The following is a 23,916-nucleotide window of genomic DNA, read 5'->3' as shown; positions in this document are numbered from 1 at the left end:
TCTTATTTATACTCTGTTCTACTGACAACAGGCCAGCGAAAAATCTAACAATCTACAGCAAAACCATCAATTATTATGGGCGTTATAACATAGGTGTGCAGCTGAACGAAACATACACGTCGAACCCCCCCAGACGATTTAAATCCCTGACGAAACATACACGACGAACCACGGCAACGGGTTAAGGAATGTAAACCTCCTCTTAGATAAGAGTATGGCAGAGCAAGTTAATGGGACCTTTATGGGCTGCTAGCCATAAATAACTTAGGATGCAACATAGCAGCCTCTGTAGTCTAGAGGTAACGTTCCCACCTCATGACTCGTGGTACGCGGGTTCAAACCCGGCGGAGGTCGTGGAATTTTTAAGGGCGGAAAAATTCAGGGAACAAGTCCTCCGGGAGGGACTTTTAAGCCGTGGGTCCCGTGTCGTAGCTTTACGGCACGTAAAAGAACCTCATATCTCCAAAGGAGGTCACTGAGCCAAATTCAAGGACGCTTCCCACCCAACAGTAGTCTGTAACGCCTCTGATAGATGGGGGGAAGCATTATAGATACCGCCAAGCCAGTAGAGGCCGAACTCGCTGGCTCGGTCGGGACTGATGGTACGCACCAATATCGGTAGGGTATAGAGACTGGTAGAATATCATAGAGGGAAGCACAATGGACCAATACTGGTCTAAGTGCATGGGGAAACCCACCCTCTCCAATAACTAACTAACTAGGATGCAACATTGCATATATAGTTGGTGCAGAAAGTTATGGGAAAACAATGATGGCTACTTATGAACAACTCAAGATGAATGTGTAAGGAAAAAGAGATCCATTTATGAACACGCAGAATTAGAGAAACTGAAAATTGTTACTGAGAGAGAAATCAGAAATTATGTGATTAGTGGAAAATATGTTAAGTTGTATAAAGGAATGGAGAAAGAAGAGAGAAATATGCTGCTGCAAAGCAATGGAAGCTGGAAAACTTTTCATGGCAAGAAAACAAAATATCTTGAAAGAGAAGAAACGCTATGTAAACATGTGGAACAGAACAGATTGCAGGGATGGGTGCTAAGTGATCCTTGCATTGCAACTATATTTCATCTACTGTGAAGTCCCTTTCCAAGATTTAGACCTCAGCAGTCAATCTCAAAAGGAAAGTACATTGTGAATATATGAGAAGTGAGTTTCAGTGTTCAGCATGAAGGCCTTAGCATTGGCAAAAGAACAAGAAATCTAGGGTTTGAATGCAAATCAGGGATGCAAAGTGAGGTGCTTGCAAGAAATGGTGGATCTGACTTGGTGGGGGGAAGCACCTTCATCAAAAGTATGAGACTGTAGTAGAAATAAAGGTAGAAGCTGTGTTGAATTTCAACTCTTGTAATACTTCAATAACTTCACATAAATCTCTTTTAATTGTTTTATTTTTAAAAAATGGGCTGCACGACATACTCAAGAGAATGAAGCATTTCCTCTTTTCACACAAAATCTCTATTTTATGAGAAGTGTGTCCCTTTAGTTGCATAATGTAAGGCATAAACACTAAGTAGTTTCATGAATATTCACCATGTAGGCCTAAAATATTATGAAATCGTTCCTGTGTTTTAAGAAGAATGAAAAACTTAAAATGATATTTATGTCTCATTCCAACCTACTTCTCTATATGTCACAGTCTTCTCAATTTCTGAAGATTCAATGTCATAACCAACCAACTCCATAGAGCTGTTATTAATAACCCAAAAATCACTTAGCTCATCAAGAAATTACCATATCCACAAGAGCCTACCATTACTTATTATCTTTTGCCAGATAAATTATGTCCACATCCTCATATCCCATTTTCTATCTTTAATATCATCCTTCTATCAATGCCAGGTCTCCCAAGTGGTAGTTTATGGTCATGGCATAATCACATGTGCAAACAAGTCAAGTGTGCTGAAAATGGGCTTAGGTATTTAAAATTGCAAAAAAGAATAAAAATATATGTTCAACTGAAGATATCAATACATTTTTCAACAACTTAATTCCTTCTAAATATGAAATTCACATACAGTGGAACAGCATATATTATTCCTCTGTTTAAAGTTTCCTTCCTTCAAGTACAATGATCCTAAGACAATAATCTGAATGTTACATTTTCTACAACTATGATTTTCCCCACTTCAGTGCACAGGCCCTACTCTCCAAACAACCTTACATGAGGATTTCACTTTATGTAGTTAAAACTCATACAGACATGACAAAACTATTATGTCAGCTTCAAACACATCTCTTCTCAGGAGCAATATGGAATTATGTTACTGTGAAAAACCCGCATACACGCCATTCTTTCAAATTCTAATCTCACTGTGCAAGTTCTCGTAACATTTTTCATGATTAAAACTAATGATAATGATAACAGTACAACTAAGTGAAGCATACCATTCATGACTGAAACAGACACCTGACATGAGAAGTTGAGCTGTACCTGTTCATGGTTGCTTAGTTGTTGCGTTGCTTGGTGCAACTGCTGCTGATTCTTCTTTTTGACCAGCTGTTCTGCTACCTTGATTTCTTCTAATGTGACTCCCTGAGTAGATCTTCTTGTCTCTCTTACCCGTTTTGCATGAGCTTTCCTCTGTGTTTCTGATTCTTCATCTCGTACTGGTGGCACAAATGACCTGCACCAAAATATTACAGTAAGTGAATGCCTAATGTGCAAATTTTTGCCATCTTTTGTAACACTATCAATGCTGCTGCAATGGAGAGTCAACAAATTAGATCTAGCTTTTCAGGTCCACCTAGTCTCTTTTCCAAGTGTATATGCTGTTTTTTCAGATAACCATAAAAAGAAAGCAAAATATTTATCAATTGCTAGGATGAGTTTAGAACAAGTCTGGTCCTTCCAGGTTTGATCTACCTATATGTTGTACTATAAAAACTTAAGCATGCAGTACAGCAGAGAATGTGCTAAGAAGGAACTGTGTTTAAAAACTTGAAGATCACAAAAAATTAAAATAAACCAGTGAAATATTGATAAAGTCAATATAAAGTAATAAAAACTTACAAAACAAATGTAGTTTCCTTCATGCATATTTCTGATTAGTTTAAGGATATAAAAACTTTCATATATTCAACAAAATACATCACTAACTCATCATACGCAACTTCTGTGTCTAGTGCCAATGTCCTTATGTGTTCATGTGTAAATTAAAAAATTACGTGTGCAACACATGACCTAAAAACTGCAGAAGAATATAATATTAAATACACATTCCTGGGCACCTAGCAGAATGGATTATAACAGTATACATACATGTACACAGCTAATTCTGAAATGGCACAAAGATAAAAGGGCAATATTCCAGTCATCCAAACCAAGAGCATCTTGCCAAATGTAGCAAAATTGCCTCTAATTCTCGGCCAGTCTTCATGCATAATTTGGTAGGTGAAACCCACTGCTATTTAGAAAAATAAATTCACAATTAAAAATACACTGTGCAAGAAATGTGTTTTATTTCTTCACAAGTTAAGCATGAATTACACTCAAAATGTAAGTAGAAACACACATACATCTTTATGTAGCGTCCATCATGCAGTCAATTTTAACAAAAACTGAATGTGCCAACAACTTTTAGTAAACTTCCGAATACCAAATTCGAAGGAAAATTTGTTTAGTGCAGACAGCCACTGTGAACTAAATATGCACATAATTGCAACTTTTCACTGAAAATGTGCCAAAAGCAAGTAATTTCATTTAATTCTTGGCTATATAGTTTGGAGTCACTTCTGAGAGCACTGGAACACTGCATAATGTTATACCATAATACAGTGAAGAAATCTTTGCTTCTGATGCTGGCAAAACAATGAGCCTAAACATGAGTTACTACAAATATGGTATTTTAATGACAAAACTCGACCTTTCGTCAAGTGGCACTTTACTGTCCATACCTAGCTAAAGATGTTCACTCTGATATTTCAGTATTATTATATGGTATATTTATATCAGATATTTTGTAACACAGTGTTTTTATTTATTAACTCAGAAGAGCAAAATTCAGTGCTCAGTATCTGAAGGTCAGCTGTAGGGTGACAATCAATTCAATATAAACTCCCATGAATTTCCATTTTTCAAATAAATTTCTTCAAAGTAAACCCACTTCTGGTTTGTAATGACATTTAAATGTAAACTTGCATGCACACACCAACTCCCACATGCGTGGGTGCAATACAATACTACTAAAACTGTTTCACAGCACGAAAATCGATATGTGGCAAATATTAAAGTCAATTTCATCCTCACATCACAAGACTTATGCCACAAATTTCAATACCGACATGCGACTACATGCAGACACTTGCATTCCCAGCATAATACTACAGTTCACATGCCAAAAAGAAGTATAACATGAAAAATTTGTAATATTTTAACAACAGTCTGATTTATAATCAATGTGTATCTCAGTTAAATTAATTTTGAAAAATATCTTAATTATTACCAAACAACACAATAATTAATATTTTAAATAATCATGCTGGTTTTACTGTTGGATACTGGACAGATATGCAGTGAACATGTCAAACATTCTGAGCTTTCAAAACTTAGTATGAACATGCCTATGGAAAAGATAAAAATGGAAGCATAACTATCAACAAAAGGGTCATCCCAATTATTTTGTGTGTCATTAACTACAATACAGAACACATTAAAGATGCAAAGTACTGTCACAGGTATGAAGTGATTGTAGATGGTGTTTAGATTGGGGATTGGATTTACTAAACTCTTACAGATCCATGACTAATTAATTATTTAAATATAAAAATAAAACTATATAAAACAACACTGCATGGACTTTCAAGGACGGCAATATCACCCCAATCTCCTGTTGATAGAAGAGGCACGAAGACAAGAACCTTAGCAGTGTAAGATTTTAAATAATAAGAATTTTAATAACTTTAACTCAACCACATTTATCTTAATTAAAATCTTTTTTATAAAACTCTGATTCAACTTGATGTACTATGATCAGTGTAATAGTAGTTTCCTCAACATGCTGTTATGCCTTACAAAAATGGTCATAACTGACCGAAACATGTGAAGGCATTCACATAAATATACATTTGAGTCACACTGGATGGTGTTGTCAAATCATTTTATAATATTTAACTGGAGTGACGGACCAGAATCAATAAAGTTAAACCTTACAAGTTATTTCTATTCCTCCATCTCAACTACTCTTAAGACTTTGAACAATGAAACAAGACAGCACAAAAAGGAACTACTCTCTACATTCCAGATGTGATTATTACTAGTAAAAAAAATCATGCAGAGATAACTTAAGAGGTTACTAGTGATATCACCAAAACAAGGTAAATCATCAGTCTCTAGAATCATCTGATGTGACAGAACATGCTTATGCCATATCCTGATTATCTTCCTCTTTTTTCCATAATTTTGCCCACTTATGTATGAATAGCTGTATTTTAGAATCACCTTATATTACATGCATCTCAATTTTAGGGAAGAAATTAATATCCAAGGGCGAAAGTCACATCTTTGAACTGCATAACAAGTTTATAGCCGGGGAATTTTGTTTCCATTTTTCAAGTCACACTCATATACCATATTTATTCAAATATAAGATAACCCAATCTTAAAATTTTAAATATTCAAAATATATATTTATAACAATATTAGTGTAACCATCATTAAGAATACAATGGCAAGTCCCAATATTCATTACATTCATATGAGGGCTGTTTGGAAGGTAAATTCTGGAGAGCTCTTAACAAAACGAGAAAAAATTACACACAAAAATACACATACATAAGCTACTTCTTAATGTAGTCACCACCAGAACTGAGGCATTTGTCATGCTGGGATATAAGCTTTTGTATGCTTGTGTCAAAGAAGTCTGCCACTTGTGACCTCATCCACATTTTGACACCTTCCAGTAACTCTTTAATTATTGTTCGGGCACTGTGATCACAACCACTTCTTCTGGTAGGCTAGGAACTGGGAATGCAAACAGGGATGTAAGGAGGGTGGTCAAACAACTCCCACATGAAATGCTCCAGCTGAGCTCAAATGTAAGCAGCTGTATGCAGATGCACATTGCCATGGAGGGGCACTACACTGTATGGCACCATTCCGTGCCTTTTGTTCTGAATGGCCATATGCAGTACTTTTGTGTTTTGCAATACACTTCTGACATCATAAATGTCCCTTGCTGCATAAATTCCACTATCAGCACTCCTTTCCGGTCCCAGAAAACAGATGCCATCACCTTTCTGGCGGAAAACGTTTGTTGAAACTTTTTCATCTTGTTTGGTGAATGTTTGTGCATCCAGTGCTTTGACTGCTCCTTGGTTTCACCATTCACAAATGAAACCCAGGTTTCATCACCTGTTACTCGTACGATGTGACTGAGAAACTCATTGCCATCTTTGTGGTATCATTCTAAAGAAGTCAAAGCCATTCTCTGTGTTTTGTGTGCACTCGTGAACATTTTCGGAACTCATCTTGCGTAGCACTTGTGATAGCCTAGCATAACTGTGATAATCTCAAACAGAACAGTACATATATGAAATTTGTGGAAATTCACATGAAAGTTATGCAAATGTGAAGAGATGTCTTTCACAAATTTTTTGGTCAACACTCTGAACAAGATCATCACTCACTACAGGCAGCTGACCACTTAGCTCTTCATCTTGAATATTTGTTAGCACATCTTTGAACATTCTACACCACTGTCTTAACAGTTCCTTCACTAATTATATTTTGGCCATAAACTGGGCATAATTCACAGTGGATTTCCACAGCACTCATGTATCACCATGAAGAAAGTGGATAACTGCAAATTTTGCAGCTGGTAGGATTATCAAAGCTGCTTTAAGATTCTCACAACATTCTGAATAGGTGGAAGTACTACTCACATTTAATGAATGTACATAGGGTCAGTGATGTTAGGCCGATAGAAATATATACAGTTGAGCCATTAGTACCTGATCCTAGTCCTTTTAACGTTGAAATTGTTATTTCAAAATTGAAAAAGTGTAAATTGCCAGGTAGTGATCAAATTTCACCAGAACTGATTCAAGCAGGAAGTGAAACATTAAGGTCTAAGATCCATACAATCATCAATTCTATTTGGAATATGTAAGGCTTGCCTGATTAGTGGAAAGAGTCTATTACTGTACCAATTTACAAGAAGAGTGATAAAAACTGATGGCAGTAATTATCTTGGGATATCACCACCATCAACATCATACAAAATTTTATCCCATATCCTTCTCTCAAGGTTAAGTCCATATATAGATGAAATTATTGGGGACCATTAGTGTGGATTTTGATGTACCAGACCAACGACTGATCAGATTTTACCATTCATTAGAATGGAGAAACTGGAGAAAAAATTCGAAGCACAATGAGACAGAACATCACCTATTCAAAAACCTAAAAAAAAGCCTATGATTCAGTTAGGAGGGAAGTATTCTACAATATTATCCCAGAGTTTGGGTTACCCATGAAACAAGTCAGGGTGATTCAAATGTGTCTGAACGAAATGTATTGTAAATTCGATATAGGTAAACATTTGTCTGATAATTTTCCTATTCAAAATGGTCTAAAACAAGGAGATGCTTTAACGTCACTGCTTTTCATCTTAGCTTTAGAATATTTCATTAGAAAGGTGCAGGAAAACCATATGGGTCTGAAATGAAATGGGACACATCAGCTGTTGGTCTATGCTGATGATGTAAATCTACTAGAGATAACATAGATACCATACAGAAAAACACAGAAATTTGAATTGATGCAAACAAGAAAGTCAGTCTAGAAGTAAACGCAGAGAAAACTAAGTATATGTTGCTGTCTTTTCATCAGAATGCTTACCAAAATAATGATATAAAGATAGGTAACAGATGTTTGAAAATGTGGCACAGTTCAGATATGAGGGTTGGAACTTTAATAGTGGCAACTATTTATTTAAACTGATACAAAGAGATGCATGTTTCGAAGTTTTACTGTCCTTCAGTGTAGTCACCATCATTGTGTACAACCAGTTGCCAGCAATGTGGAAGTCGCAGGATACCTTTAGCAGCGCCTGTTGTGCTGACAGTACAAATGGAGCGGTCTACTGCCTGAAGAATCTCTGGAACAGTTCTGAAGTGAATGCCACAAAGTGGTTCCTTCATCTTAGGAATTAAGTCGAAGTCACAAGGGCTTAAGTCCGGGGAGTATGGTGGATGGTACAGCACATTCCAGCCCCATAGATCAAACAAATCAGCCAAAGCTTGCTCTGCATGCTGCCAAGCACTGTCCTGCAAAATGATGGGTGGATTCTGCTGAAAGTGCTGCTGCTTCTTTCTCAAAGCTGGTCGCTGGTTGTGTTCCAAAAATGAACAGTAATACTGCACACTGATGATTTGCTGTCAGGGAACGGTATGTGTTAGGATAACACCATCACAGTTGTACAAAAGAATCACCATAACCATATCACCATATGCGCTAATCCTGTTTCTCGTGCAAGCTCACAAATCGTATGGCATTGATCACTCTCCAGTAATGCGGAAAGAGTATACACTTCTTCACTGACACTAGGACGACCTGGCCGACGCATGTCTGCCACATTTTGGTGTCTCTCGTTGAAGGCTTTTACCCACCTTGCCACTGTTCTGTAAGGCAATGCAGATTCCACGCAAGCCTCTTGAAGACTCTGATGACTCTATTGTGCTGTATGGCCTCTGGCACATTCAATGTTTATCCAACTCCATTCTTCTCTTTCGAAAACATCGTGACAACACTACATCAGACAGCCAGCTAACACAAGGCTCTGTTCTTCTCATCACTGCGCATCCACGTGAAGTGGGAAGGGAGAGTCCATTTGCTCTGAGGTAAGGTAGGTATGTAACTAACGTGTGGTATATGCGACATTATTTGGTTCCGTTGCATGGCGTCTCTACAGCAGTGTTGCCACTATTAAAGTTCCAACCCTCATATTTGGGAACTACTATAACAAATCAAAATATGATTCAGGAGTCAATTATGAGGTTAGAGAATCTGGGTAAAGGTTGCCATCATTCAGTCCAGAAGCTTCTGTTTTCTCATCTGCTGTCTAAAAATGTAAAAATTAGAACATACAAAACTATAATTTTGCCCATGGTTCTGTATGGGTGTGAAATTTGGTTTCTGATATTAAGGGAGGAACAGAGATTAAGGGTGTTTGAGAACAGGTGTTGAGGAGAATATCTGCACCAAAGAGGGACGAAGTGATGGGAGGAGGGAGAAACTGCATGAGCTTTATAACTTGCACTATTCTCCAAGTATAATTACAATGATCATGTCAAAGATGAGATGGGCAGGGCATGTAGCACAAATGGGGGAGAAGAGGAATGTATATAGGATATTGATGGGAAATCCAGAAGGAAAGAGACCACTAGGAAGACCAGGACATATGTCGGTGGATAATATTAAAATGGATCTCAGATAGGATGTGCGAGCTCTCTCCAGCTCCTACATTAGTTTCCTGAAATGAGCGGAGGTTACTTTCAAAACAGTCCTTATATTATTAACATCCTCTGCTCTCTCACTCGAATTTCTTTACAGTCCAACCTGTTTCTGAATGATACAACACAGCTAATATTTATTTCATGTTGTAGCAACAATGCATCTCTTTTGATACATGACATTAAAATTTCTACTTCAACACAATCACTTACCCTTTATACCACAGTGTTCTACTTTTCTGTTCTCACAGAAACAAACACGGGCATAATACACACACACTAAAGCTCTGACCATCGGATTCCACCAACCATTAAGCAATATGCATGAATGCTGCCAGCACTGCACTGTAATATCAGTTTCATGGATCAGAGTAAATCTTGTCTTATATTTGGGTAAATATGGTATTCTTTTTTTTCCCCCATGAAACACCATGATAACAAGTAAAAATTGTCAAGAAAACATGGCAAGGTATTAGAAAATATAGATTACTCATAACTCAGTAATATTATTTACTGGGTGTCTAAGTATGGAATACATTTTGTGAACAAGAACACGTACTCAGTGTTTAACACATAACCTTCACTACACGGAAGCCTGAATCATACATGTAACAAATAACACTGCACTAACTCAAGAGCATATTCTTGCCAGAGAGCATCAGATGCTTAGGGAGTGAAAGTGAGAAAATCTGAACTGAATTTGACTAGAGAAACTACAGTGGATGGAAATGTCCAGTATTTTTTTTCTGTTGGCATGTTCACAGGGTCCCTGCCCTGTTTCATGCACTGGCATCGTTCATTATAGTAAACACTGTACAGGCCAAAAGAATGGATTTATGATGGAAAAACAATGAACACACACACCAGACACAAGTGTCAAACGAGAGAAAACTAAATGCAAAAGCATCAGACACTGTAAACTGGTAACTAGTCTACGCACTTGAAGAAATTCTTAAAGATGTTTCCAGGACTAAGCTTACTCCCCCCTGGAGTTGTGGGTGTGCTTGGTGTTGAAGGACTAGCACTTGAAACACTGCCCATGGCAGGACTGAAATTAGCCAAGTACTTATCTCAGAGACAAGCGTAGTGCACAGGTTTCACATCTGCTACTACTGATAAAGTATGATAATAATATGCTCTCACTTATTAAAAGAGCACTGAGAACTTTACCACAACCACAAAAAATACCAATGTTGCCAGACTTACCTTCTGATCTGACTTGTTGGTAGTGGACTGGTGGTGGTAGGTGAAGTGGCAGTTGTTTTAGCTGGTGAACTTGTTACTGTGGTTGTAACAATGGCAGCAGTTGTAGTTGTCACTGTAGTTGTTGCTGCTGTTGTTGTTGTCGGCACCTCTTGTGATGGGCAAGATGTAATCTTTGCCTCATCATTGGTTCCACGCCTGCACATTTTGAGATATATAATTACTAAATTATAAAGTCCTATTTGTACAGTTCTAGGGGGACATGACATTAAATAATCTGAGAGATCTGCTAATGCCATGCAAAGCAAAAGTAACTCTATGCCCGAGCACTGCTTCAATAATATTTCAAGGACACGTATCCGATATCCTGGTACTCAAGTGGCCAAATATCCAACATATCATGAGTCAAATACCTTCTTATTGAGGAGCCCTGCTGATGTCATGCATGAGAACCTAACTCAAACAAAAGCAGTCTTTTACTCTTCAAGGTTACAGCAATGTCTTCATAAACAGTTTATTTCAAATTCATTTTCCTAAAGAGCTGTTCGTGAACGGAGACGTTCACGGAGGTATGCCTAGGCCCACTGGCGCTGTAGTGCAAAAAAATGGGGGGAGCTGTTCTTATAAACTGCAACAATTTAATGATTCTCAGAACCCACGTACAAGAAGTATTTTTCTTGTCATTCTGTTTTCAGCTTCTGTAACAGTGGGACCTGGTAATACAGGTGGGGCAAGTAAACTGTGTTAGTGGAAATGAAATAATGCTTATGATTAGAATGACACCACAGTGTTGAGTGGCAGATTGTTACCAATCATCTACAGTTTTCTTTGTTCATATTTGAATGAAGCAGAGTAACAAACCCAGTAGAAAAAGCAAAGAACCTATATATGTTGCTAACATGATGTAAGAGCATTCAGTGGCAGGCCGTTCTCCACTTTAGGTCCCCCCCCCCTTTTTTTCCTCACTCAGCACTTTCAGGAGAGCTGTGAACTTCGGTAAATATACAAGGACACTTGAAGCATCTGCATTTATCAGTCAATTTAGCATGCGCACAGGATGATGTTGAAGAATACTATGGTAACACTTGAGTAAGAAGAAAAAATTAAGAATACTCAACTGAGAGTATAATGATGATGCTTTTTCAATGCATGAAGAATTCATTCCTCTATTACGTAATCTTTGTTTTACTGTGATATTTCTTTCTAGTCTGATGCAATTATAATTTAAAACTACCCCTTTAAATGAAGGAGTGTCAAGTGGGGGTTTTGAAGGCCAGTGTTTACAAGGCTAAGGAGCCAGGATATTTCAGTTGGTACAGTGACAGCTTACATGCTGGACAGTCCGGACTTGATTCCTAGCAGAGGCAAGGGATTTTTCTCTTCCCCAGTGTCCAGACTGGCTCTCAAGCCCACCCAGCCTCCTTTCCAATGGCTACCAGGAGCTCTTTCCCTGGGGGTAAAGGGGCAAGGGTATGAAGCAGGCCACTCACCTCCATCTAGCGCCAAGATCAATAATGGCAGAGCTATACCTCCACTCTCAATACATTTTTCATGGCACAACACTTAATTAAACACAGAGGCAAATTTACCTTTTACCTTTGTTTTGAAGGCTAAAACATATACAATTGTGGCCAACTACACAACCCAGCTGACTTTACCCCTTATAGTACCACACTGTGTAGGTCCCCATAACCCTTCTGGAAAGGTGAAAAACTGACATGCCTGCCATGCTTTTATCCCTGATTGCCCACTCTGTACAGCCACTTAGCCTGTTTTAGGCTGAGTCATTAGAGCTCATAATACCACTGGTAACAGAAGAACTGCTAGCAAGAAATACAAAGAACATGACACATGAAATTACAACTGCCTTCTCTGCTTTAATTTTATTTGCATTCACATAATTCTAAATGAATGCTATTTTAACTATATCCCTTTACATATTAGTGTTCATCAAACAAAAAGCAACTATCTAATTAATTTATCATGAATGTAACTTTACTTTAAAATGCTAGAAAGTTCTTGAGAAGCTGCACAGCTGGCAGCTTCTCAAGAACGGCTCAGCTCCATGAGTGATTGAGTGAGTGAACTATATATGTGGGCTATTTGGAAAGTTAACAAAACAAGCAATGAGGAAAAAAAATGTATTACATATAAAAATATTGTGGCGTATAGACCCGCTGCTAAGCAGTGACTCTGTAAACACAGGCTGTTGCTAGGTAACGTCCGCAACATTCATGCACGGAACAAAAGAAAAACGACATTTTCTATGTGGTATGCGCCACGACTGTTGCAATGATGAGGTAAATACACCTCTACAATAGAGGCTGTGTTTTCTGGGGGGTCCATGCCAAGGAGTTATCTTGAAGACAAATGACACTACAGGAGTCAGTTGAGGGTTCACCTGTGAAGTGTGCTGCAGCAGCAGGCAAAGGAAGTGGAATAATGTCCATTGCCAGGATACAACTAGTGAAGACTGAAACCCCTAGTGTGTAACAGGGAACTGTATAATGTATGTACCATCCCACATGTGACAATATATACATACTTGAGCCACTTCTCAACACAGTCATTGCCAGAACTGAGGCACCTGTCATATGGGGGGTGTACGTTTTTGTATGACTGTCAAAGAAGTCTGCTGCCTGTGAGCTCAGCCACATTTTGACACCTTCCATCATCTTTTAATTATTGTTGAAGCACTCTGACCACAACCAGTTCTTTGGGTAGGCTAACAACTCCAGCTGAAATGCTCCAGCAGAGCTCGAGTGCAAGCAGCTGTACACAGACACACATTGTCGTGGAGAGGCACTATAATGGATGTCAGTATTCCATACCTTTTGTTCTGAATTGCCATATGCAGGTTCTTTTAGTGTTTCGCAATACACTTCTGACATTACTGCAGTCCCTTGTGGCATGAATTCCACTATCAGCATTCCTTTCCGTCTCAGAAAACAGTTGTCATCAGCTTTCTGATGGATGTTTGTTTAAACCTTCTATGCTTTCTTGGTGAATTTGTGCGCATCTAGTGCTTTTACTGCTCTTTGGTTTCAACATTCACAGATGAAACCCAGATTTCATCACCTGTTACTTGTATGATGTGACTGACAAATTCATTGCCATCTTTGTGGTATTGGTCTATAAAAGTCAAAGCCAAAACCATTCTCTGCATTTTGTGCATACCAGTGATCATTTTCAGAACCAACCTTGCAGAAAGACTGCAATAGCCTAGCCCAACTCGATTATCTTGTAGAGAACAGTGCATGAAATTTGAGGAAATTCATACGATAATTCTGCAATTGTGAAGCACTGTCATTCACAAATCTTTTTCAACACTCTGAACAAGATCATCACCCAGTACAAATGGCTAACCACTTCCCTCTTCATTGTGAACATTTGTTAGCCCATCTTTGAACATTCCACACCACTGTCTTAATGTCTTTCACTCATTAAATTTTGGCCATAAACCATGCATAATTCAGTGAATTTCCAGGGTCCTTATGCTTTTAGCATGAATACTGCAGCTGGCAGCTTATCAACTGCAGGGCACATCATAACTCACTCGGTAGAGACAGGAACAGACAATGTCCAGTAAGGTTTACAAGGCAATGAGTCAAGGCAATGAGTCATGTGACACTATCTTGCATGCACGAGCTGTCCCCCGCTCCTACATTACTTGCCTAAAATAAACAGTAGTTACTTTCCGAACAGCCCTCATATTACTATAATACTGAACTTCTGTTTCAGTAAACAAAGGCACTAGTTGTATCTAACATTTGTACAGAAATTAAAACACAAAAGCCACCATCTAAAGCTGAGCTTACAAGAGCTTTCTGTTTGTTGCATTACTGTATCAAAATTGAATAAAGAATAAATATAATTTGTTTTTAAATTTTGTCTAGTTGTGAGAACTTGGAATTATGTATGTCCTATCATTATGGCCAGTTACTGTTAAAACCACATTCATCTTCAGTTTCTGAACAACAAAAAGCAACATTTCTAGAAAAATGAATACTGAACAGCTAAGTAAACATTTGGTAAACAGAAGGCAATGACATCTCAGCATAATGACTTTTATGGAGAAAATGTTAATTCCAATTACCAGTCTTCTCCATGTATTATATTAAAGCAGTTAACATATGAACAAAGCAGGCACAGGGAGCAAGAAGCACTGCAAAGAGGGGCTTTCGTGCAGTGGAGGCCTACCTTGGCAGGTGTTTCTCTCGGAGAGATGCGGAGCGGGTTGGAAGGGCTGAGACGGGGGACGAGTGTAAGGTAGGGCAAGAGCCAGCTTTTATTCTTGCTTGCAACTCCATGTATCTGCGATAGAACCTGCATGCATGAAAACAAAAACAACACAAAGGGGAAAAAAACAAGGATGAAGAAAATCTGCATGCAGCAATGTCAGTCCACATTTAAAGAATGGTGCAAATCTTGCCATAAAGACCACACTGTTTAATAAATATTATATGAAAGTAATGAGTCAAACATTGTTAAGGGATTTCAACAGAAACCCAAGAGTTACACAGATTAAACTAAATAAATCACAACAGTGAAGATTAGCTTCAAGTTTCTGTTTAAATTTTGCTTGACCTTATCCTCTTTCAAATGTGAACAAAATTATTTCCTTAAATCAATCTTTTAAAAAACATGAATGCCTTAACAAAATCTGCACTTATAATAGCACAATAGAGCAAAGGTGTATTCCCAAGTACTTTTAAAAGGCTACTTCTATACTTGACTGCAACGGAATAAAAATCAATATAAGAAAATTAAGACTTGAAAAATCTTCAAACATGAATAAAATACAGACTAAGATATTTTATTAAGAATATATAATTCTATCTGAAAATGAGAATGCCTTATCTTGAAGCTGAACAAGATTTCTCCGAACTGAACTAGAATGCAGAAAAGTGTAAGTCAAATTTCATAGTATCACTGTTCTCGACCACTGTAAATTGGAAATATTTACCTACACAAACTATAATAAACCATTATCTAACCTAATATTGATTGGAGTATAAAAACATGGATTTTTTTTAGGAATAACAGGCAACTGCACATAACATTTCATTACTGCAAGTACTCAGAACTGTTCTGATGTAATTTTGCTCATCACTCCCTCTAAATATGTATCTGTAACTGATCTTTCACTGCCTTGGTTGGAATTTGGTCAGTTTCTGTTCATGTTCATGGAGACAATGAAACAAACAAAACCGTTTACTTAATGATTATGTCACTTCTTTCATCACCTTCTCACAATGCAAACTTGCACAGCCAAAATTCCATTCAAGACTTTAACTGTCAAGACTTTAAATAGTTGAGAGGCATTTTTTAACTAACTCAATGCAGCAGGATCCTTTCTGAAAGGATGATGCTCCCTCAACTGGACAAAAGAGTCTATATTTAAAGAAACAGAGTGGTTCAATTATTGTGCTTTTTATTTAAAACACAAAACATTTTGGAAACTGGATTATGTCTCTGTCTTCAGGTGGAACCTATTCAGTTGGGCCCAATAAATAAAGCTAGTCCCTATTCCCGGAGATATGTTCAGAACCAATGTCCGCTGAGATACTGGAGATATTCATGTAATCTCTACAGCATACGATGGGGTACCCAAAAGAAACTGAATTAATTTTTTTTGTGGGCAGAGCTTTTGTAGTACCGCGTTTTGCCGCTATGAGCGCATAGAGCTAACATTCCTGAGTCGATAAGCCAAACACATGAAAATGTTGAAAAAATTCTTGAAATCATCAAGGAAGATCGACGACGGACCATTGAAGAAATTGTGGAGTTGTCGGGAGTGACTTGGAGCTCAGTTCAGCGAATTTTGACAGAATATTTGGGAATGAAAGGGGTGGCTGCGAAATTTGTGCCATGACTGCTGACTGCTGAACAAAAACAAGGTTGCGTGGAAGCATGCTGTGCTTTGAAAGAAGAATCCCGAAATGATCAAAACTTTTTTTTTGTTTCCTCGAATGAAAAGAGACATGAAAGGAAAGCGTTTTGCTGATGTTGCTGAGGTGAAGGAAAAAACGACGGAGGCGCTGTCAAGCATCTCAAAAGATGAATTTAGACAATGTTTTTAAAAATGGAATAAAAGACTAGACAAGTGTATTAGTGTAAGTGGAGAGTACTTTGAAGGGGATTGAAGGTTTGTGCTTAAAATTTGAATAAATAAGTTAAAAAAAAATAAGTTTGGTTTCTTTTGGGTACCCCCTCGTATGCTTCAGGTGGTTCCCATGTATTTCAACACAGCTCTCATCACACAGAGGCGTTCACTCTGTCAAAAAATCCTGGTTTCCTGAGAGGCATCCTCTACTCATTGCTATAATACAAATCGGCACTGAACACATCATAGCCTTCAGGTGCCCCCACAGCCAAAAATCCAGAGGATTAAGGTCAGGGGATCTTGCAGGCCAGCTGACTGGGCTTCCATGCCCAAACCACTGTTCACTAAAAGTCTCACAATTTGAAGAAAATGAGGTTGTGACCCACCATGCACGAACCACATGTTGGCGTTAATGAAGAGGCACATGTTCCAAGAGTACTGGTAAATCATTCACCAAAAACAATGGTACACTGCATCTGTAGTCTGTTACCTAAGACAACTGGTTCTAAGAGCTGATCACCTAAGATGTCCACCTAAACATTGCTCATATCTCAGCAGGCACTGATTTCTGGGCATTTACTAACTGGGAAAAATTGTTCATTTATGTGAGTACTATATCTTCTTAGGGGGCACGCAGTAGCGTAGTTGGTTGAGGCACTATGCTACAAGTCGGAAGGTTGCGTGTTGGACAATCATAGACTCAGCGTGATGCGATAATGCACTCGTTGCCAGTAAACACTTCCCTGCAGTGACACAACAGCAAAGGAGCTGTGTTAGGCAACACTTGCCTGCTGTGACGTAAGAGCGGAAGCTGCTGCTGCTAGGGCAACATTATAAGAAGCCAGCTGAGGACCAAGCGTGGCAGTGTGTGTTGTGCCAAGACAGAGAGCAGTGGAAGCTGACAGTGTGCAGTGTGCGCTGACAGAAGGGAGTTGTGTTGAGAGAAGCAGTGTGTGTGTTGACAGAAGCCAGTGGTTAGCCAACATGGAAAGTTCAACAGGTCTATATTCTAGTGAGAGTTGTTAATACGAAAAAAGCAACTGTGAAACGACTTGTTCAACATTTTGTGTTAATAGTTACATTGAATTGTAGTTACGGCATTGAGTAATAAAGTGACGTCACAGGAATATACTCCCCAAGGTCTTGTTCCATGACATTTTTGTGGTGCCGAAACCAGGGAGAGGGATACATATGATACATTTAGACCAAAAATGTCATGAAACAAGACCTCAAGGAGTGCATTCTTCTCTAAAGGTCCCTGGTTCTCCTGGGTTTTGGCACCACAAAAATGTCATGGAACAAGACCTCGATTAGTATATTCTTGCCTTTCAAAAACTCATATTATTTCGTGTAATATAATTTGTAGTTCCTGCCCCGTTATCCTCATTACAAAGCCACAGAACAGTGAAATTTTGTCTATGCTGTCTGCTGTCCTAAATCAGTGTAAAAAGTGGAAGATATCCTTGGATGCATGTGTCATTCATAAATTTAGCACTTCATATCACATTCCTAAGATTCAGGAAGGAATCCGAATTCTTACAACAAATCATATTATTCAAACAAAAAGTGTTTACATTATGACTTAAATTAAAGGTGCTAGTGTCTTGAACTGATATAAAGGAATCATTCAGAGAATCAAAGAAATTTAATTTAGTGGTAGCACTGCTACAATACATTACTATGCCCTTCACCTTGTTTGCAGACAAGTGTACTGTCTTTAAGCCAAGATAATTAACCTTCTCACAAGCTAAAACATAAATTATGCTCTGTTAGTGTGCTGAAGCAATGCCAAGTCAGTCTGTCACACTGTAACAATAGAAATAGTGACTTACTTTTCATCGGCTTCAAAACTTTGTGTCCTCCTCAACACAACTTCTGGTGTGTCTGCAATGTTACGACTATCTGCTCCTGTTGGCGTGGTGGCTCTATGGGACACATAATCTTTCTCGCCTATTCCTGAGAAATAAACAAAGAATATTAAAACCAAAATACAGCATGCAGGAAGTATGTTTACACAGGTAACTTCAAATGACCTCAAAGTCATTTTCCAACATTCCCTGAAATTCCTAAATAAATATAACTGAAACCCAATCGTTGTCCATTAATGTGGATCAGATATTAAATCATAACATAAGATAGCTGTATCCCAGCAAGAAAAAGCTCTGATATAATAGGTGCAGAAAGTAAGTCAATAAACATGCACATAATATACGAGCTATAAACAAAGTTCCCAGACTAGGTCAAAAAAGAAATGCTGGCTTAACTTACTGAATTTTGGCTGCCATTTCTTTCAAAATAATCTTCTTGGGAATGTATACAGTGATTCCATTGTTTTTCCCACACTTCGAAAGCAACGTGGAAGTCATTTTCCTTAATGTTGCCGTGTACTGCTTGCGACTACCTCTGGCTGTCAGACACTGTTTCAAAATGTCATCCCTTCAGTTTCATTTTCAATTTTTCATACTGAGAACTGGAGGGTACTCGATATGCAATCTGAGTCAAAAGGCCAAAGGCTCATCTTATTCATAGACTGGGACTCCCATACTATTATACAGAGGAGCGGTTACAAAATATTTACAGGACTCTCACACGGGACTGTTAAGGTGCTGGATGATCCTGAAGTCAGCGCTGGGCAGAACCTGTGACAGATACAGTACCTTCTAACTTGGTCTCTGAGGGGGAGGGGGATGAGATACCCCACCCCCCAGATGACCAAAGCAGATCAGGGGACCCCTTCACACGGAACCCAGTCCGAGGACAAGGAGGGACATAAGATGGAAACTGACCCCTCCCCAACTGGAAGAGATCACTAAACAAACACACTTAATACATACATACACCATGAAATTTCTTCAGATTAACCTACACCACAGCAAAGCTGTCACGGCAACTCTGTGCCAACATCTAGCTGAGATTAAGGCAGATATAGCACTTATTCAGGAACCTTGGTTATACAAGGGTCAAATAAGGGGCTTAACTAACACAGGGGGAACATTTTATTCTGCTGTATCCAATAATAATGCAAGATCCTGTGTCTATATCAGGAATCATGTTAAAGCCTTGCCTTTGCTGGAGTTCTGTTCTAGGGATGCTAGAGCGGTAAGGAAAACATACACGTATCAAGGAGGTAGCAAGGAGCTGAGTATTGCTACAGTCTACCTTCCATATGACTCGGATGAACCACCACCAACTAAGGAAATGAGGGACATCATACACTACTGCTGTAGCAGGAAAAAGCAACTCATCATTGGGTGTGATGCCAACACGCACCACATTTTGTGGGGGAGCACCGGCACTAACCCAAGGGGAGAGAGCCTTATGGAATTTCTGGTGAGTCTGAACCAGAATATTCTAAACCATGGTAAAGAACCTACCTTTGTAGTTTGCAATAGGAAGGAGGTTATTGATTTGACACTAGGGACAAATAACACAGGAAACCTGGTAAGTAACTGGCACATATCTGATGAGCCGTCCCTATTGGATCACAGATATATATGCTTTCAAATAAACAACATTATAGTAGATTAAGCTACTTATAGGAATTCTAAGAGAACCAATTGGGAGTCTTACAAAGATGACCTAAAGGTAAATCTGGAGACCATCCTGCGAAATATATGCAAAATAAAGGATGTTGATCAGTCCGTTGAACAGTTGCAACGGGCTATTATCTCGTCCTTTAATAGGAATTGCCCAGCTAGGACCACTTGCAAACCAAGGAGAGTGCCTTGGTGGAATAACAGCGGAGTGGGCTTAGAACCAAAATGAGAAGGCTGTTTAATACAGCTAAAAGAACAGGGCAGTGGGACACCTACAATGAAGCCCTTACCTGTTACAAGAAAGAAATAAGGAAAGCCACACAATCCTCATGGAGGAGGCACTGCCAGGAGATCAATGATGTACCAGGAGGTGCCAGACTCATGAGGATCATGGCAAAACAGGTGATCAATAAGGTCAGCATGATTAAGCTGTCTTAACGGGTAGTATACCCAAAGAGGAAGGGAGACACTGAACGAATTGTTCAGGGTTCACTTTCCTGATTCAAAATTGATTGATAATTTGGACGATGGACATGATCAGCAAAACCTGGGCACTTGCCAAAGCAAGACGAACAGGGCAAAATGGAACCTGACTCAAGTCATAATTAACCAATCAAAAATGAGATGGGCACTGAATACATCTACACCATTTAAGTCAGCGGGAACATATTGAATTGTACCGGCACTTTTGCAGCATGAGGCAGAACTCTTAGTTCCACAGCTATGCCGCATATATAGAGCCTGCATGGCATATGGTTTTATCCCATGGCATGGAGGCAAGTTAAGGTGACATTTCTCCCAAAGCCTGGGAAACTAGATTACACTGAGGCTAAGGCTTATCGTCCTATCAGCCTGTTGTCTTTCCTTTTGAAAACGATGGAGAAAATAGTGAACAGGCATATCAGGGATGAGGCGTTGAGGACATATCCTCTACACCGAAACCAGCATGCCTACGAAACAGGTAAATCTACCAAAAGCGCACTACACAACGTGGTAACATGCACAGAAAGTGCGACTGAACACAAGGATATTGCCTTAGGAGCATTCCTTGACATAGAGGGAGCTTTCGATAGAACTTCCTTTGATATAATCAAACAGGCCACTGGAGAGCATGGCATAGAGCCTGCAATATGCAGGTGGATCAGTGTTATGCTGGAAAGCAGAACCATAGCAGCTACATTATCAGGAGAAACCCTGGGGGCGTCCGCATCTAGGGGTTGTCGGAAGGGTGGCCTGCTCTCACCTCTGCTGTGGGGCCTGGTCGTCGACGATCTCCTGTGGGGACTTGATGATGGGAACTATACAGTAGGATATGCTGATGACATAGCAATTCTCAACAATGGGAAATTCCCTTTGACAGTATCAGAGTGTCTTCAAACAGCTCTGTATACGGTCTGATGGTGTGAAAGAACAAGTCTATCCATCAATCCTAATAAGACGGTAATTATAGCGTTTACCAGGAAGAGAAATATAAAGGGCCTTAAGGAACTGACCCTCTTCCATATGACAATCCAGCTCTCCAGCGATGTCAAGTGCCTTGGTCTAGTATTAGACAAGGGACTGACATGGAAAACGCAGCTGGACAAGGTCATTAACAAAGCCTATAAGGCTTTTTGGACATGCAGAAGCATGTTTGGTAAAACTTGGGGACTGCAGCCGCACGTTGTGCATTGGATATACACTGCGGCTGTAAGACCCATAATTACATACAGCGCCACAGCATGGTGGCCCAGAGTTAAACTCAAGAGAACCAAGGCAGAACTTAGCAAACTGCAAAGGTTGGCTTGCTTGGGTATCACAGGAGCAATTCGAACATCTCCAACAGCTGCACTGGAGACACTCCTTGGACTCCCCCCCCCCTGCATTTACATTTGGAGGCAGAGGCCAGGGCAGGAATCTACCTTCTCCGGTGCAGTGATCAATGGAAACCTAGATCCGATAGTTTTGGACATGCATACATAACTCAAAACATGGGGAAAAAAAAAAAACAACAACTGATATTACAAATGGGGCCTGACAAAATGATACTGAGACATGTATATTGTGACATGTTGCGAAATCTGAGCCCCCCCCCACACCAGCAGTGACGCGGTGGGTGAGTCAGCGCTCCCCTCTCCCCCCTCAGCGGTAACGTAACGCTCGCGGTAATAGGCGAGTAATAACCCCGCAATGCGCAACGCGCGGTGACGTCACGAGCGGAGCCGAAGAGAGCCGAGCGGAGCCGAAGATAGCCGAGCCCCGTAACCTGGCAACTACGCAATGCTAATCAACAGCGGTGACGTCACGCTAGCAACAGCGTCCTATGCTATCCGCCACGTCACACTAGCAACAGCGCAAGGCTATATAAGCGGACCCACAGCAGTGTGATCATCAGTTGAAACCTAGCAGCCTGCGAGTGTGCGATAACTAAGAAGTCAGCGAGCGGAAGACTTATTGTGTGCTTTCCAGACATAGTGATTGCTGTAGTACAGTTATACTCGGAGTGTGTATTTCAGGGAGACTTGCATAGCTCCCGCGTTATCAGTACGTGAAGACAAGTGAAGATTGTGTTAAGAGATTGTGTTGTAGGGTTTGTAAAGTGTGGAAACCCGCGATATTGTGATAATTAATTGTAGCCGTTATTTGTAGATTGTTAAATAAACCCAATTAACCATCTCTACGGCGTATTCGGTAACGTAAACACGTTACATGCATACATACATTCGAACATCTCCAACAGCTGCACTGGAGACACTCCTTGGACTCCCCCCCCCTGCATTTACATTTGGAGGCAGAGGCCAGGGCAGGAATCTACCTTCTCCGGTGCAGTGATCAATGGAAACCTAGATCCGATAGTTTTGGACATGCATACATAACTCAAAACATGGGAAAAAAAAAAAACAACAACTGATATTACAAATGGGGCCTGACAAAATGATACTGAGACATGTATATGAAAAACCGTTCACAGTCAGGTTTCCTGACAGGAGTGAATGGGAAGACGGGTTTCGGCCTGATAAAAAAGGGGGACTGATCTGGTATATAGATGGTTCCAAGATAAATAAGGGCACTGGAGCTGGTGTGTACTGCTGTGGCACGAGGTGGAAACTTAGTTTCAGCCTTGGGCACCACACGACAGTATTCCAGGCAGAAGTATATGCCATTAAGGCATGTATTATGGAGAATCTAGATAGGAACTATACACAAATAGGAACATCTACATTCTATCTGACAGCCAAGCTGCACTTAAAGCACTTGACAAACACCAGATCAACTCAAAATTGGTCTGGGATTGCCACCGAACTCTCATGGAACTGGCCAAACACAACAGGGTACAACTAATAAGGGTACCTGGGCACGAGGGTATTGCTGGAAACGAAATAGCAGACCAATTGGCCAAGACTGGAGCTGAACATCTGTTCATAGGATCTGAACCAGCCTGTGGCATCTCTATAGAAGTTGCCAGAAAGGCAATCAGGGATTGGACAAATATGAATCACAAGAAATACTGGGGATCCTTGACTGGACTCAGGCAAGCAAAGGGACTCATACGAGGACCCTCTACTAAAAGAGTGAAGGAACTGTTGAAGTTAAACAGGAACCAGCTATGACGGGTGG

General features: G+C 39.6%; 1 protein-coding gene across 9 annotated transcripts in view; it reads right to left on the bottom strand.

The window, feature by feature from the left end:
* LOC111868082 (protein phosphatase 1 regulatory subunit 12A) overlaps nucleotides 1-23,916 on the bottom strand; it is a 160,741-nt gene that overhangs the window by 77,712 nt on the left and 59,113 nt on the right. For 7 of the 9 annotated variants that reach the window (XM_023858461.2, XM_023858459.2, XM_023858465.2 and 4 more), the window contains 5 exons: nucleotides 18,616-18,739; nucleotides 14,878-15,003; nucleotides 10,681-10,875; nucleotides 10,415-10,522; nucleotides 2,456-2,648 (listed from right to left, as the gene is read on the bottom strand). In XM_023858461.2, coding sequence (XP_023714229.1) covers nucleotides 2,456-2,648; nucleotides 10,415-10,522; nucleotides 10,681-10,875; nucleotides 14,878-15,003; nucleotides 18,616-18,739 — 746 coding nt within the window. The remainder of the gene's footprint in view (nucleotides 1-2,455; nucleotides 2,649-10,414; nucleotides 10,523-10,680; nucleotides 10,876-14,877; nucleotides 15,004-18,615; nucleotides 18,740-23,916) is intronic. The other 2 variants (XM_023858463.2, XM_023858464.2) reach the window with 2 other exon arrangements.

This window comes from Cryptotermes secundus, unplaced genomic scaffold (genome assembly GCF_002891405.2).
Source record: "Cryptotermes secundus unplaced genomic scaffold, Csec_1.0 scaffold925, whole genome shotgun sequence".
Lineage (NCBI taxonomy): Eukaryota > Metazoa > Arthropoda > Insecta > Blattodea > Kalotermitidae > Cryptotermes > Cryptotermes secundus.
Note: the sequence above shows the minus strand (reverse complement) of the source record. Positions and strands in the feature narration are given on the sequence as shown.